Genomic DNA, 14,861 nt, shown 5'->3' with positions numbered 1-14,861 from the left:
CAGTGATAAACTCGATATACGAGTTGACACATAAGCATATAGCGCTTTGTTTTGCTGGTCAGGAGGTACGGAAGTTGGGAAGTTTCATGAAAATAACCGAACCTTGTTATAGTGGAAACAGAAATACGCGCTGCATTTGAATCTCAATAAATGGGAATAATGGATTAGATCAGCTAAAGTCCTGAAATTACAAACCTGTGTTAAAGTATTCTTCAGATGCTCTTCCATCTTAATGTGAAACTATGAGATGGACTAAGAATCACTTACACACTTGTACACTCTAATTTTCACAGAAAATTGTGTGCCGTCTCTATGAAATGGTGTCATTTAGGTCAGTGTGTAGAAACTGTTGTATGTGGATTGCCAGGAAGAACAACCCTATTTTCCTTTTCTAGTGCAACCTAGTGACACGCTCCACTTGCTGGCCCTCAGCCAGCATTACGTTGTCCTGCACTGATCAAGTGCAAGGCAGAGTTACTAGTTTTGCCTTCATTTAGCTTTTTTTTGCCAGAATATATGTAATATTTACAACACTGTTTTAATTGTACTCAATGTACATTGTACTTCTGCAGGTTATGTTTTGTACAAACTGACGATGGATTGTTTCACTCTTTCTCTTGAACAGGACTTGGAGTTCCATGGCGTCATGCGGTTTTACTTCCAGGACCGGGTTGCTGGTAACTTTGCCACTAAGTGCATCAGAGTGTCTAGCACAGCGACGACGCAAGACGTTATTGAGACGTTAGCTGAAAAGTTCAGACCAGACATGAGGATGCTCTCCTCCCCAAAGTACTCCCTGTATGAGGTCCATGTCAGTGGCGGTGAGTTTCATGCAAACACAATGAGACCGAGTTGGGAATGGAAATTATTTAAAGCAGTTAGCTCTCAGATGAAACTGTGTGTCTGTTTGTGTGTTAGAAGAGCGTCAGCTGGACCTGGACGAGAAGCCTCTTGTTGTGCAGCTGAACTGGAACAAAGACGATAGAGAAGGACGATTTGTCTTAAAGAATGAGAACGACATACTGCCCAAGGTCAGCTGCTTAGTTTGTTAACCTGCTTCGCAATTTGCCTAATCGATGGACGAATAATTTGGCTCATTCAAACATTCAGCCAGTCCACATTAATCAGTTAAAGCTACTAGAAGTATCCCGTTTGTATCTGCAGACATTTTTGTACTTTTTTCTGGCTACCGGGACAAACATAGACACTGTTGTGTTGTAGTTGAACCAGAGCTACTTTCCAGAGGAAAGTCTGTGCCACCACAGATTCAGTATTTAGAATGCAGTGTTTGTTTAAGATAAAGGATGAAGGTTTGCCTTGTTGATTGGTGGTTAATAATCACACTGCCTAGTTGTAATTATAAAATACAAATGCTGTCATATTTCTATCATACTTTGATCTGATTTGGGGTTGTATTAGTTAGGTTAGGTTTAGTTAGGTATTAGGTTTGAAAGTAGTTCTACAAGCTTGACTGGATATGATGTAACATTTTAAGATCATTAAAGAAGACTTTTAATTTGTTAATTCGTAAGTGTCATCACACACAGTTGCAAGCTTAGTCTTCTTGTAGCACCTCCCTGAATCTTTTTTTGTAATTGTTTTTTTTTTTTTTTTTTTTTTTTTATCAGAAGAGTCAGAGTAATGGGCCAGAAAAGGAGAAAGATGGAGTAATTCAGAACTTCAAGAGGACTTTGTCCAAAAAGGAGAAAAAGAAGGAAAAAAAGAGGGAGAAGGAGTTTGCCCGGATCCCTGATGGAGATGAGCAGATGCTAAGCCGGGAAGACGGGTAACACACAACACACACTCAGTCATCCATTTACTTTCCCATTTACTTACATCCTGTAGAGCTTGTTGTATAGACGGCTCCCAACTTTGACCATTGTGTCTCCTTTCTTTCTCTTGGTTCGGTTTTCTCCCCTGTCATTTGCTTCCATCATTTTGTGATTTAGAGAAAACAGTCGTCTGGCAGCAGAGGTCTATAAGGACATGCCAGAGACCAGCTTTACCAGGACAATCTCCAACCCAGAGGTGGTGATGAAGAGAAGACGGCAGCAGAAACTGGAGAAACGCATGCAGGAGTTCATGAGCAGTGATGGGAGGCCAGACTCAGGTATCAACATGTTTCCTTGTGTTATCTAAGTAGAACTTATAGTAACCTCTGATTATTTAGTGATTTATAGTTCACTCATGCAAATCCCAAGAGAATTGCTTCATTAGCTGTGACAGAAAAGTACTGAGGTTCCAAATGGTCTAAAGAAACTGCAAGTTCCCACGAGCTTAACGAGCTTTATTGGTGTAAAAGGAAAAACCCTTTCCCACAGCAGTCTGTGGTAACAATGTTTTAATAGTAGAGTCAAAGGATGAACTTTGTTATAGTGAAGTGAAGCACGCCTAAGAAGTCTGACACAAATGGGAACAAAATTAGTTTGGCAGATGAAGCAGAACCTTTACTTTTGGTTTGCGTAGCAGTTTGTATACATCTGGTGTCTTCCCCTCTGATAACCTGGGCCGGTTGAAGAGGCCCAAAGGTGGGAAACGATTCCAAAAAACTGTGGTGTGGTTGAGATCTCGATTTCTTTTTTTAATTTCTTTTTGTTTAACCCCAAGAATTCTGGATTCAAAACGCTTTTGAAACACGGATGTCCCACACACTGCATTGTCCTTGAAGGCACCAGAGCTGCTGCTGTGACAGACACCTCACTCTGCTCCTTCTGTATAGACACAATATTAATTTCTTAACTTGAACCTAACTGCAAAGGCAGAGACCAGAGGAAATGTCAGATTTACATGACAGCTACAATATGCAACTTAAGCTAGTATTGTCCCATCACTCTGCACAGATCTTCAGGTATTAGTCATTGTCAAATTAAAATCCATCATGACAGCAAGGAATCCTTTCACATGAACACACTGTCTGTGTGGAGTTGAACAAAATGCTGGATCTAGCCTGATCTAGCCACTTGTTACTTTGCTACTGAAGTTGGATTCTAACACGACAAGAAACAACAAATCCGCCTTGAGAGGAAAAACTAAAGGACAAATATCCAAAAGAAGGGATTGGATCATGGTTGTGGGATGCCTTATATATATTGGGCTTGAAAACCTCCTTCCAGATGCTGTATGACATCATGCAAATATTCACCAGATACAGAAAACCCCACCTTACACAGCCAGACACATAGCTGCATTAGCTTTGGAACAAGTCTCACAAGTTTCACTAGTTCCGTATGTCATGGGACAGTCTCACATACAAAATGTCAAAATGTGCATGTTGAACAAATGAAACAAAAATGCTGACCAGTTCAGTGTGTGTGTGTGTGTGTGTTTGTGTGTGTGACTCAAGCATTACTTAATCACTATTCCAGACATGCAGATGGACAAGGGAACTGACTCTAAAAACAGCTTTAACCACTGTCCACACACAGCAGACATACACACACTCTGTGGGACAGGATGGCTTGTGGTTAGACAATGACATTCTCCCAGCAAAAAAGTGCTATTTTCAAGAGCTTGTTTTTTGTAATGCTTCTGAAAACCCTATTTGCTTTGCAGAAGACTCAAGTCTGGGATTTAGTAAGATGATCATTTCCAGTTCACACATTGAGCATAAAAGTCTGGTACAAAATTATCTAAAGTGTCAGAGTTCTGTGTTTTCAGACATGAGAACTGGCTGCAACATTTAACCAAGTGTATTTGTACCATCCTGCAGGAGGGACTTTGCGGATATATGCTGACAGTCTGAAGCCCAACATCCCCTATAAGACCATCCTGCTGTCCACAAGGGACACGGCAGACTCTGCTGTGGTGGAGGCACTGGAGAAATACGGCCTGGAGAAGGAAAACCCCAGAGAATACTGCATCGCTCGGGTAAGAACTCTTCTCATTGTGAAACTGTGGACCTTAATTCTCTAGTCCCAGACTAAAGAGCCACACCTTTATCTCTAAATGCATCCATCCTTTCCTTTAGCCTTTTTTCCATCCAAATCTTTCCCACCCTTGTATTTTCTTTTTCCTCTCACAGCAATCCTTTAAACAGGTTGATTGTGATTTGGCACAAGGCTTGGTGCCTATAAGAGTCCAACTTTTTTCAGTACTTCTTGGTTGATGACAACCAGGACAAGGGATTGTGCTCCAGGTGACACTGCATGATGTGTTGGAGCTCCCTTACGAGTCGTCTGTACTCCTGGAATACAGACTCCTGTCTGTACTCTGTACTGTAATAGTCCAGTTGTAGAAACTCTGGTTTGTTTTCCCCTTAGTGCGGTTTCTTTAGGCAGGTCTTAACGCAGCAAGCACCCTTGGGTGCAGACCAAAACTAACACACAAAGACCCTTTATTGGATGTGGTCTCAGCCAGTCCCAAACGACCCCTGAAGTGTGGTTGGATCATGGTGAGAACATGAATCAGCCGTGAACTGGGCCAAACAGCTCGGCTAAGTGACGGCCCATATTGGTTGCGGGTTTTGAAGCAGTGTTGCTTTTCTCAAGATAGTGCATGTTACCACCTGCTGGCGCTGAAAAATACTCTACAATCATACATATGCGTTTGCTAAAAATTTTCATTTTTTTTTGAATAAATGCCTTCACAATACTACTGTGTAGCTCACATTATACATGTATAATGACTCTGGAAAAACATGTAAAGTGCGAGTTTACCAGTTGAGAGAGGCAAACATCAGTAAGGAGCTAATTCTATGTTATTCTAAGGTTGTGTTCTCGTCCTTTGTGACATGCAGGCATCTCCAGCTGGCATCCAATTGGGTACAATTAAGCAGATGCAGAATTGGACAGAATATACTGGCATTTGACCACAACATCTCGTTCTAATTTAATATATTTGGTATCACCAAATTGCTTTAATTTATCTTTGCCCACTGCCCAACACCTACATCCTCCCATTCCTGCACTAAACACAACCTTGAGCCTCCCATGGTAATGTCTCCATTAAACACTTCCATCCTTCTGAGAGGCTGTGAACAGGACAGCCAGGGCCGTGGCCACATGTACAAGAACTCGCGCGCATGCACACACACACACATGCACACTTCACCAGATTGGCAGACAGGACGCTGGTTGGCACAAAAAACCTTTCAGATGAATGCGATTCGATTGCTTTCAGACTGAGTGCTACAGCAATAGCAGCAGCTGCAGCAGATGATCTGTGTGTGTTTGTGTGCATGCTTCACTCTGTGTGTGCATGCTTCACTCTGTGTGTGCATGCTTCACTCTGTGTGTGCATGAATGTGGACAGTGAACTTGGCTGCCCTCCCCACAGCCTCTGCCATATCTGTCCTCTCAAATGGATTGTGGCTGTGTCCAATCAAATAAAATAACTGTTGCTTCCACAGCCAGTACAGTAAAAGATCCTCCAACATCGCGCACACACACACACACACACACAAATTCATACACACACAGTGCTGATGTTCAGCTGCAGTGTGATGATGAGGCGTGATCACAGGGAAAGTCCATTAAGTTTGTAAGCAGGAGAAATAGGCACCAGGTCAGCTGTTGTGTTAATGTTATGAGAAGAGGATGTTACTTCAGATGAGGATGAAGAGGATGAAGAGATGTACAGATAACTTTATGCAACAGCCAGTTCTGTGAAGAGACAAAATAAAAGTAAAATATTTATGCAGCCCAGAAAAAGCAAAGTTGCATGGGAAAGATGGCACTTAGCCTTAGATGGGGTTTGATGGTTCCCCACAGCAACTTTAAAATCTAAAGGTCTGAAACATAGCAGTAATTCCATTTGTACTTTGGCTTTTGCAGCAAGACGATAAGTCAAACAAAGAAGTTATTCTGGACGACACTGAGTGTCCACTGCAGATCTTCAGGGACTGGCCTGCTGACAGAGGTAAAACAAACCTTTTATAAAGCCCCAACATTTTTTCGTTCTTGTTGGTTACTACTGCCACCTTCTGTTGCCTTACTACCACGACATTTTTTTCCTTTAGCAAGAATTCCGTTTAGGTCCTTCTCTTGTTTTTTGATGTTCGCACAGCGTAACTGAGGGACAGTGTTCCCATCTATTTTCAATGGAAAATAGCAATAACCTGCTTGAAAAGTTATTAGAAGTCACTAGATGTTGTCACATGCTTTAAATCACGTTTTTTATCCACAGAAGTGCCTGATTAATTTTTAATTTGCCTAATTGGATGGTCTTTGATGAATCATCTATTAATTAATCAGGCACTTCTGTGGATAATCAACGTGATCTAATGTGAATATGCTGATGGTGTTACTATGTTTGCTCAGGAGCACTAGTGTTTCAGCTGAAGAAGAGACCTCCTGACTACCAGGGGAGGAAGGGAAGGAAAGCTGATGACAAGGGCTTCAGAGGGAAGGATGGCAGCAGCTCCCTGCCACCTGAGAAGCTGCCTTATCTGGTGGAGCTGAGTCCAGGTAGGACCACAACACATTATGTGGTGAAAGGGCACAATAGTTACAGCAGCATTTGTACTGATGACACCTACTGTAATGATGAGCAATGACCAGAAGGAAGCAGTGTAGCAGCAGTAAATATAAACTTTTTTCCTGTGCATGCAAAAGTAAGTGACTCACATGTAGCTACTTTATGCGTTCTGTTAAAGCACCGAATAGATTATTAAAGCGACTTCAGCAGACAGCTTTTAGAACTGGCTGTCCTCACATGTGGATCATAATTCTCCCTCTGCCCGACTTAGATTCCTCCTGAAGCTTTTACGCCTCAAGAATGGATGCTGCGGCATTAAAAGCCACAGCGGCTTTACGGCACAGACAAGGCATCATTTGCACGATCAGTGCAGACACACAGTTAAACTCCAGCAAGGTCTCACGAAAATATTTTAAAGCGGTAACCTTGTTCAAATCAGAGTAAGACACACATGCCCAAACCAGGCTGTTTATACGCTTACTTTATTCATGACATGGCAGAGATGTACAGTAATTTGAAGAGCAGGACATCTTTCAGTCATCTAAACTTCGTACGGTAACATGAGGTTTAAGAGCTGCAAAATATACAATCCACGAAATTATTAAATATATACCCATAGGACTTTGTTGATTGAAGATAGTTCATCCTGGTGTTTTCACAAATGTTGTGGAAATTATTAACTGAAATACAAGCACGAAAGTACTAAGGTCAGGATGAGGGACCACAGAGAGGAGTACAACAAAGGTAAGTCAGATTAAAAAAACTTAGGGAGTGCAGTAGTTATCCCAGTAGCATAAGTATTTGTAAGGAAAAAGTCATTCAAATCCTGATGAGCATTTTGGACGCGCGGGTCTTGCTAGATTTGACATTATTCAGCCTTAACTGCTTGTTTCTTGCTACTGACCCCATTTTATCTTCCTCTGTTTTGTGTGTCACCTCTAACTTATTGGGCCTGATGGTAACTTAAACTAGCAAAATGGTGTTGGCAATACAGGGTTACACTAACACAAGCTTCATTCATTGGGAGGTTTACTGGTCTGTGTGTGTGAAACTTTAATTTAGTAGCTCTCCTAACCATTGGTTGCTGTGTGTATGTGTGTGTTAGGGATAGTGTTCGTGTGTGTGTAGTTTACTGAAGTGGTTATTATTCAAATTAAAGTAATTTGTTGTCAGTTTCCAGCTATGATAGTTTGATCTTTACTTTATTAGTACTTTGATTGATCTGCTCTACACCACATCAGCGCATTTTTAGATTTTTCAAATTTTCTACCAAACGTATAAACATGTGATTACAAAATAATCTTACATTCAAGGCGATAGGACATAAAATACAATATTGCATTTAAAGACACTGCATCACTTAATGTCTAAATAGCCATTACAGTGATTTTTGTTGTCTTGTAAATATTGTAATAGACAACTCTGAGCCAGACAGAAGAGAATTTTTCATTGCAACATAATGATGACAATGCATTTAGGATTTATAGTGAAAGTCCTCTGTGTTAAAGCTGTGATAAATGTGAGATGACGATGAAAAGCTTTCATTGGTAAAAGTTGTCCGTTTTTAAGAGGAAAACAAAAATCAGAACCAGGACGTTAGCATTTCATTGTATGACAAGTGTAGGCAGTTAAAGACCCACGTGTGTGTGTGTGTGTGTGTGTGTGTGTGTGACTGCCTTCATGCAATTAATGGGTTAACAAGGCAATGCTGAATTTTTTTCACCCTCTGCTATGTGTCTGTTTTCTTTCTCACCTTCTTATGGCATGGTGTGTGTGTGCGTGTGTGTGTGTGTGTGTGTTTGGGGGCCTTGTGCATGTGTCCTTCTACCTGTGCCTGCCTGCCTGCCTGCCTAGGGCGAGGGAATCACTATGCCTACTACGCCTATCGGCACCACGAAGGTAAAGACTCTACCACACCTCCCCTGTCTGTGTTGTGAGGTTGCAGGGGGAGATGCAGTGACCCCTGACTCCCATTTTGCCCAACAATGAACACAAACAACTTTGTTGTAGTTATAGTTCTTTAATAGAATTAATTCATAGGCTTTCTAAAAAACAATCATGGATACTGACAAAATATTTTGGAGAAAACCATGGAAAGAAAATTTAAAACCCATATATTTTGCTCAAGAATGATAAATTTAAACTGTCTAATAGAAGTCTTTAGAAGTAGAGGTGGGAAAACATTCAGTTAGGATAGAAGCTTTTTTATAATTGTTCCCGTCTGCAATTTACATAAGTGCAGTTTTCGCTTTAGCAGTGATATCAGAAACAAAAACCTGACATTTTCTGAACAGAGATTAAATGCTTTGAGATACAGGGCCATTCTTCTTCTTCATAGTAATTACACTTAGTACTGGATTCCTAAACAAATCAGATTGAAGAAACTGACAAATGTGTGTTTAGTGTTTAGACCGACCCACAGCATGGAGCCAATTATCACTGGATCAATAGATACTAGAATCCATGATCTGAACATAAAGTTTCCATGTTTTTTAAAATGTCAATATACTTCTGTAAAAGTCCATCTTTGTAGCTGAGCAGTATCTACTGCCTTTTTACTTCAGTATTTTTAGAAGCTGCCCTGAGGTTTTACTGATACCCATTCATTTTTCCTCAGATTATCTTTTTCCTCACAATGTTTGCTCTTTTCTCTTAAGTGAACTAATGCGCTGCTTTGCTTTTACTAAACTCCTGTTGACTAACAATCAATAAATTCTCTCCAGCTACCCACGTTTTTTTTTTTTTTTGCCACATTAGCAGCACGTATCCCAGTGTGCACCAGTTTGTATTGATGTTTTCCTGTCGAAATAGATTGATTCTTTGAGCTGTGAGTGGACAGTCAATAAAAGTGGCGTGTGTGCTACTTGTTTACATTCTAAATTAAATGTGCTGTCCTGCCCAATGCTACGTTTGTGTGTGTCCAGACGGGTCTGACTCGCGGGACAAACCAAAGCTGTACCGGCTTCAGCACAGCATCACTGAGGTCGGATCAGACTGCACAGAGGAGGGAGCCATTCAGGTAACTACACAACAGAAACCCATATCTGTCTTTGAAGCAGAACTGAAATCTGAATAGAGACTTGATGAATTCTAAAGTAAATTTCCTTTTGAGGTAGAAACAACATTCGCATTTGTTGGGCATTTCTAATGGCAGAGGCCCTCAATCATTAAGAAATACAAATCATCGACTGCCATGTTGCATTAGTGGAGCACACGATACTATATAATGCTTAGTGTAGTCTGACACAGCCCACTTTTTTTAACAGCTGGAACTGGGGCCAGTTGGTGCTGTATAGCTTTTTTGTGCTGTTGTATTTGGAAAGTGGAAGCTAGGGAATAGAGCTTTAGATGTCCCATGACTGATTCTGTCCTTGTAGCAGGAGTGCATAGTGCTAGTATGGATAGAAAGTCAATGGTGCTAGTATAGATTTTCAAGCTATTAGTGACCATTTTGGGTATATATTGAACACTACTTTGCCAAACTCAATGGATTTTTGACCCTTACCTTACCCCCATAGTGCTTTTGGAGTGTTTGAAGGGCTGAAACTGCTTAGGCTAGAGTCACCGGGACAAACATGCATATTAAAATATTACATGCTGACTTTCCTAAATCTTGAAAGTTGACCTGTAGTATCTAGACATCTAATTCAGTTGTCACGTAATCATAGTTTTTATTAACATGAGCAACAGGAGCGAAAATAACTAGTGTCCTAACCAGCTGTAGCTAACTCCTTTGTAATGTTACAGTAGGCTAAAACATATATTTGGGTAACAAGTGTCAATCTGCAGGAGGGAAAATAAATTTTGAAAGGCACTGTGACATACATGAAATGATGAACATATAGATGACCTTTAATTGAAATCATGACTCTACATATGGGTAACATGGAGTGCTTAAATCACAGGTGCAACAGAAATTGGTGCACTCAGCTGATTACTATCTGAAGAAGTGATATTCCCAACACATATCGCACCCGTCAAAGTTACAGTACAGACTGAAAAATGATGCAATTTTTCTGTCACTGTAGAAAGTAAATAAAATTCAGTTGCCTCTTTTGGGAGTTTACCAAATAAGCAGGAGTTTTAATTAGTTTAAAAGTTGTGTAACTGATCTCCCGTAGCTGATGTAATGTGTGCATATGGTCTCTTTGTTCTGATGTACCTGCTGTTGCTTGTCTGCAGCTGCTTGGCCCAGGGATTCTTCCCCATCACTGCAACCTCATGCACAGTGAAGGCATGGTGACTGTGACGCCGCATGGCCCTGATGCCGACACCTTCGTTGACGGACAGCGCATCTCTGAGACGACGATGCTGCGTCCGGGCTCCACCATCCAGTTTGGTTCTGCCCATGTTTTTAAGTTTGTGGATCCGATGTTTGACCAGGGAGGGAAGAGAGAGCCGGCAGCCATGATGAGGGGCCGACACAAGTCTGGGTGAGAGAAAGGAAAAGTGTGTGTGTGTGTGTGTGTGTGTGTGTGCGCGTGTGCGTCTAAAGTTCTATTATTGTAGATGAATGGAAGGGAGCATGAGGTTTGGTGTTTGCAGGCAGAGCACGAGATGAAGGGAACGGGGGAGGAGCTCCTGGTGTGGTTGGAGGGATGGAGTAAATTAAGAAACGAAGAGAGAGGACGAACGGAGGTCTAGGGTTGTGGCAGGCAGACGGCCCTCTAATCTAATCAGCGTGGTGCTGGGTGTGGCCTTGTGCTCTCTGTCGTTTCACACACTAACAGCAGAAAGGAAGAGTAGAAGATAAGAAGAACAAGTTAAGGATGAATGAAGGATTAGAAAACAGGGTTTGAGTTTGAATTGAACAGCTCTTTAATGACTTTAATGGATGACCAAGAGTGGGAAAAAGAAAGGAGTGTGCGTAAGTGATCCACACTATAATTCATTCCTGTGCGTTTATGCATGAATTACTTTGTGTAAATTACTCTAGGAAAAGAAACAGCTAATTCTGGATTTGCTTGGGCTTGTGACCTTTTAGGTATCGTTTGAGGACTAAATACAACTTTGTGCATAATGGGAAAAAAAACTGCACTGTGTCAGAAAGAGGGGAAAAACGTGTACATGTGAGAAGCACTAAGAAGTAAATGGCACAATTATGTATTTAAATTTTGATCTTGGCAGTTGCTTTAATGTTAATCCGGCTGCAACATACTTTTGTTATTTGTGTGTATAGTTGAACGCTGGTTTAGTGGACACAATGGAGAGTGTTTTAGTTCCTCTGTTTTAGTTCCTCTTAAATCACATATTTAAAATGAAATGAAGCTAATCATACATTTAGATGTGGGCTTAAAGAGTTTCACACCCTGTTTCTCAAACAAATGACCATCAGTTGATTTTAGCACCAGAGTAGTAAACTGCAGTGAAAACCTGCGTGCTCCTTATTCTGTGAACTCTTTTTTTTTTGTTCGTGGTTTCTCATATTTGTACATTGAAATGTGTACTAGCCCATAAATTGCCTAATTTTACCACAGGAACTGTTCTCTGAGCCCAGGAGCCTGGCTTTCTAAAACGGCCTTAGTTCTACCACTCAAAGTGTCCTTGTTTGCGGGTTAGTGCTTTCTGGAGTTTCTGGATCGTAGCTCGAAACTATATTTAGACCTTGGTCCCTCCGGTGGCAATGCAGATGGTGGAATTAAGTTCTACAAAAAGTTCCTGGGCCTTGTGAGCTGTCCCTTTGCTGGAAACAGGACTACATATCACTTTTTGGAAATGCAAGTCACCATTGCCTTGAGGACCCTGATTTCTAGTTCTTCTAATTGTTAGCTGAAGTCTCTGGGGAGTTACATTAACACCAATTGTCAATTTGTGCATCTCTGTGTCACTACAGTGGTGAACACGAGCCTGATGCTTTGGATGTATAACACTGTGGTTTTCTGGGCTGCTTTCCAATGTTTCTAGTGACTTTCAGTGATGGCGTCATTAAGTCGAGCCGAAGACACATCCTAATGTTTAGGCCGATTAGGGCCACGGTTTGGCATGACAACCGAGTTTAAAGATCGAAGCTGTTTGGCTCCCGGGTTTGGCAGTTGTGCAGACGAGTTTGTTGCGTATGAATGTTCAGAACTTCAATCTGACCATCAGCAGTATTTTAGTAGACAGCATGAAACGAAAAAAAAAACATACAGGAAGTTTGGAAAAAGCAATTAAAACTAAAACCGGTTTTAGTTAATGTAGGGCTGCAATTTGTTCTTATTATTTGATGAAATTGAACGTTTCAAGCAGTTTAAATTTATGAAGCTCTTTTAAATTTTGAGAGTTCCAGCAGTAAAGTGAATTTCTTTGGGGTTTGGACAATTTTCTCATATTTTACAGACGCATTAAAAGCTGAGTCAAGAAACTAATGTGCAGTTTAATCAATAGGAAGTTTTTGTTAGTTGTAGCCCCACATTACATTTTTACACCGTCTCGCTTTTGCTGCTTTGGTTTGACTTTAATGTGAGCAACATAGCTGAAGACTAATACGACCACTTTTACAGTTAATTTTAAAATTCTCAGCTTGTTTCAGGAGTTATTAATGTGGGTGATTCTTATCTTCAGATAAGACACAAATAAAGCAAAAACAAAATATTAAATTAAGGGCTGTTATGTGAAAGAATCTTTCTACCTATGGAGAACAAGCAAGACGTTGTTCCAGATTGTCAAATCCATCGAAATCCTACATCACAGTTTATCAATTTCTTTGATCGCCGTCGACCTGTTTTTCTGAGAGCGCGTTGCACAAAACTGCGTCGTGACGTCAGTCGTTGCAAAGAACAGGAGTGTTCAAAGACGCAGATAATAAAACAGCTGCGCTTATAATGGAAACCTTTGCAGGCTTACTTGTTTTCCACACTGAAAATTGATTCGGCGCGAATAAGAGAATCCATAAAAAAAATCTGACTGATTAGCACAATTGATAGTGACACGGGCATCAATAATGTTTGATCAGTTTCCATTCCTGTGCCTGTACCACAACCAGAGACAAATTGCCAAAGGTTTTTTTTTCTATATTCTATTCATCATGAGGATGCTACTTGAGTCTTTTGCATTTTCATCCAGCAACTAGGGTTGTTTTAAGGCATTGTGGTTTTTTTTATTCTCCTGCAACTCAGTTCACAAATGCCTGTTTCCCATATTCACTGCATTGTAAGACTTTCATTTTCAGGTATTTTGAAGGGTCAGTCTTTGTCAGTTAATGTGCTGTAAGCATAGTCCTGCTGTTAATCATTTAACCTACTTTGGCTGCTGGTGGTTGTTGTGTATGTGACCAAGACCTTTCTGTCAATGACAGAGTGCATGAGTGCTTTGTGTGTTTGTGTTGCTGTTGTGCTGTTTATAGGAAACTAATGCACCTCTGTCAATATGGGGCATGAAAAGCAGAAGTCCTGCCTTGTAAACCTGGCAGCTGTCGCACTCAATTAACGTCATTCAAACATACACCAACACACTTTGTGTACAGGCTCTGCTGTGTATAGAGTTCTGTCAGCACTCTGGCCATTGCTTCCCTATATCTAATTAGAATGTTACGTAACACACACTGTGTGTGTATATGTCTGATGCAGCTCCCTCCTTCCTGATGATGAGTTAGAGATAGGCTTGTGTGTGTACACGGGTGTGGATTAGGTCTGAGCAAGCTTGTCAGTGATGAAAAATCATCAGTAGAGAGCACTGTGCCTCAGCTGAACTGCCGCTTGTATGTGTCTCCGCTGCAGCAGTGTACCAGAAACCACCTTCGACCTTCACGGAGACATCCACAGTGGAGCTGCCCTGCCTACCAGCAAGGTAACACACAAACAGAGCAGTTTTATTTTTAACGCTGTATCGTGTTCAACATTGAAACAGGTGTAAAACACAATTGGGCGGACCTGTCCTTTAATGTGACCGCCTGCCGTTCAGACTTGAACGGCAGTTTGACCCATTAAGATGGCTGGCAGCGGTTACAAAAAAACGGGGAGCTAATTCATACGTGAAGCTCAGATGCCCTGAGATTATTGGAAAATCTAAAAGGATTTTGTTTTGCATATATGACCAAAAAGGTATTACACTACCAATTCATCAATGGTTTTTCAAAACACCAGTTTTCTCTTGTCATTGTTTAATTTTAGAAACCGTATGTCATCACAGTTATGCCCCTAAAACTAGACTTTAAAGTGACATATGTAAAACTACACATAGAGCAAATATTCAGAATTAAGTTGTGTTGGTGTCAAAATCAAATATAAACAGAAGAAAGTGATGATACATAGTCATTATCTACTTGTTTGGTAATTCTCTAATTATGGGCATCTTTGTAAATTGCATTACAAAATTTTTATTATGGTAAAACTGGTTGACACAGTGTTTGCTGTATGTGCAGAGCTCAGGAAAGCTGGAAATGGAAAGAGGAATGGTCAAGCCCATGATCAGAGGAGAGCAGCAGGACGTCAGGTCAGACACACACTCCTCTTCATGCTCTATCTTCA

General features: G+C 40.9%; 1 protein-coding gene across 11 annotated transcripts in view; it reads left to right on the top strand.

Moving 5' to 3' along the window:
• The window catches only part of afdna (afadin, adherens junction formation factor a), an 87,105-nt gene that overhangs the window by 26,892 nt on the left and 45,352 nt on the right, over nucleotides 1-14,861 (top strand). For 7 of the 11 annotated variants that reach the window (XM_067482542.1, XM_067482547.1, XM_067482545.1 and 4 more), the window contains exons 2-13: nucleotides 626-821; nucleotides 919-1,031; nucleotides 1,629-1,786; nucleotides 1,950-2,110; nucleotides 3,710-3,867; nucleotides 5,772-5,856; nucleotides 6,258-6,404; nucleotides 8,269-8,313; nucleotides 9,339-9,433; nucleotides 10,597-10,847; nucleotides 14,112-14,181; nucleotides 14,756-14,826. In XM_067482542.1, the coding sequence (XP_067338643.1) occupies nucleotides 626-821; nucleotides 919-1,031; nucleotides 1,629-1,786; nucleotides 1,950-2,110; nucleotides 3,710-3,867; nucleotides 5,772-5,856; nucleotides 6,258-6,404; nucleotides 8,269-8,313; nucleotides 9,339-9,433; nucleotides 10,597-10,847; nucleotides 14,112-14,181; nucleotides 14,756-14,826 (1,550 nt within the window). The remainder of the gene's footprint in view (nucleotides 1-625; nucleotides 822-918; nucleotides 1,032-1,628; nucleotides 1,787-1,949; nucleotides 2,111-3,709; nucleotides 3,868-5,771; nucleotides 5,857-6,257; nucleotides 6,405-8,268; nucleotides 8,314-9,338; nucleotides 9,434-10,596; nucleotides 10,848-14,111; nucleotides 14,182-14,755; nucleotides 14,827-14,861) is intronic. The other 4 variants (XM_067482551.1, XM_067482541.1, XM_067482550.1 and 1 more) reach the window with 3 other exon arrangements.

This window comes from Channa argus, chromosome 17 (genome assembly GCF_033026475.1).
Source record: "Channa argus isolate prfri chromosome 17, Channa argus male v1.0, whole genome shotgun sequence".
In the NCBI taxonomy this organism is placed as follows: domain Eukaryota; kingdom Metazoa; phylum Chordata; class Actinopteri; order Anabantiformes; family Channidae; genus Channa; species Channa argus.
The sequence above is the reverse complement of the archived record's forward strand: the minus strand, read 5'-3'. Positions and strand labels throughout refer to the sequence as shown.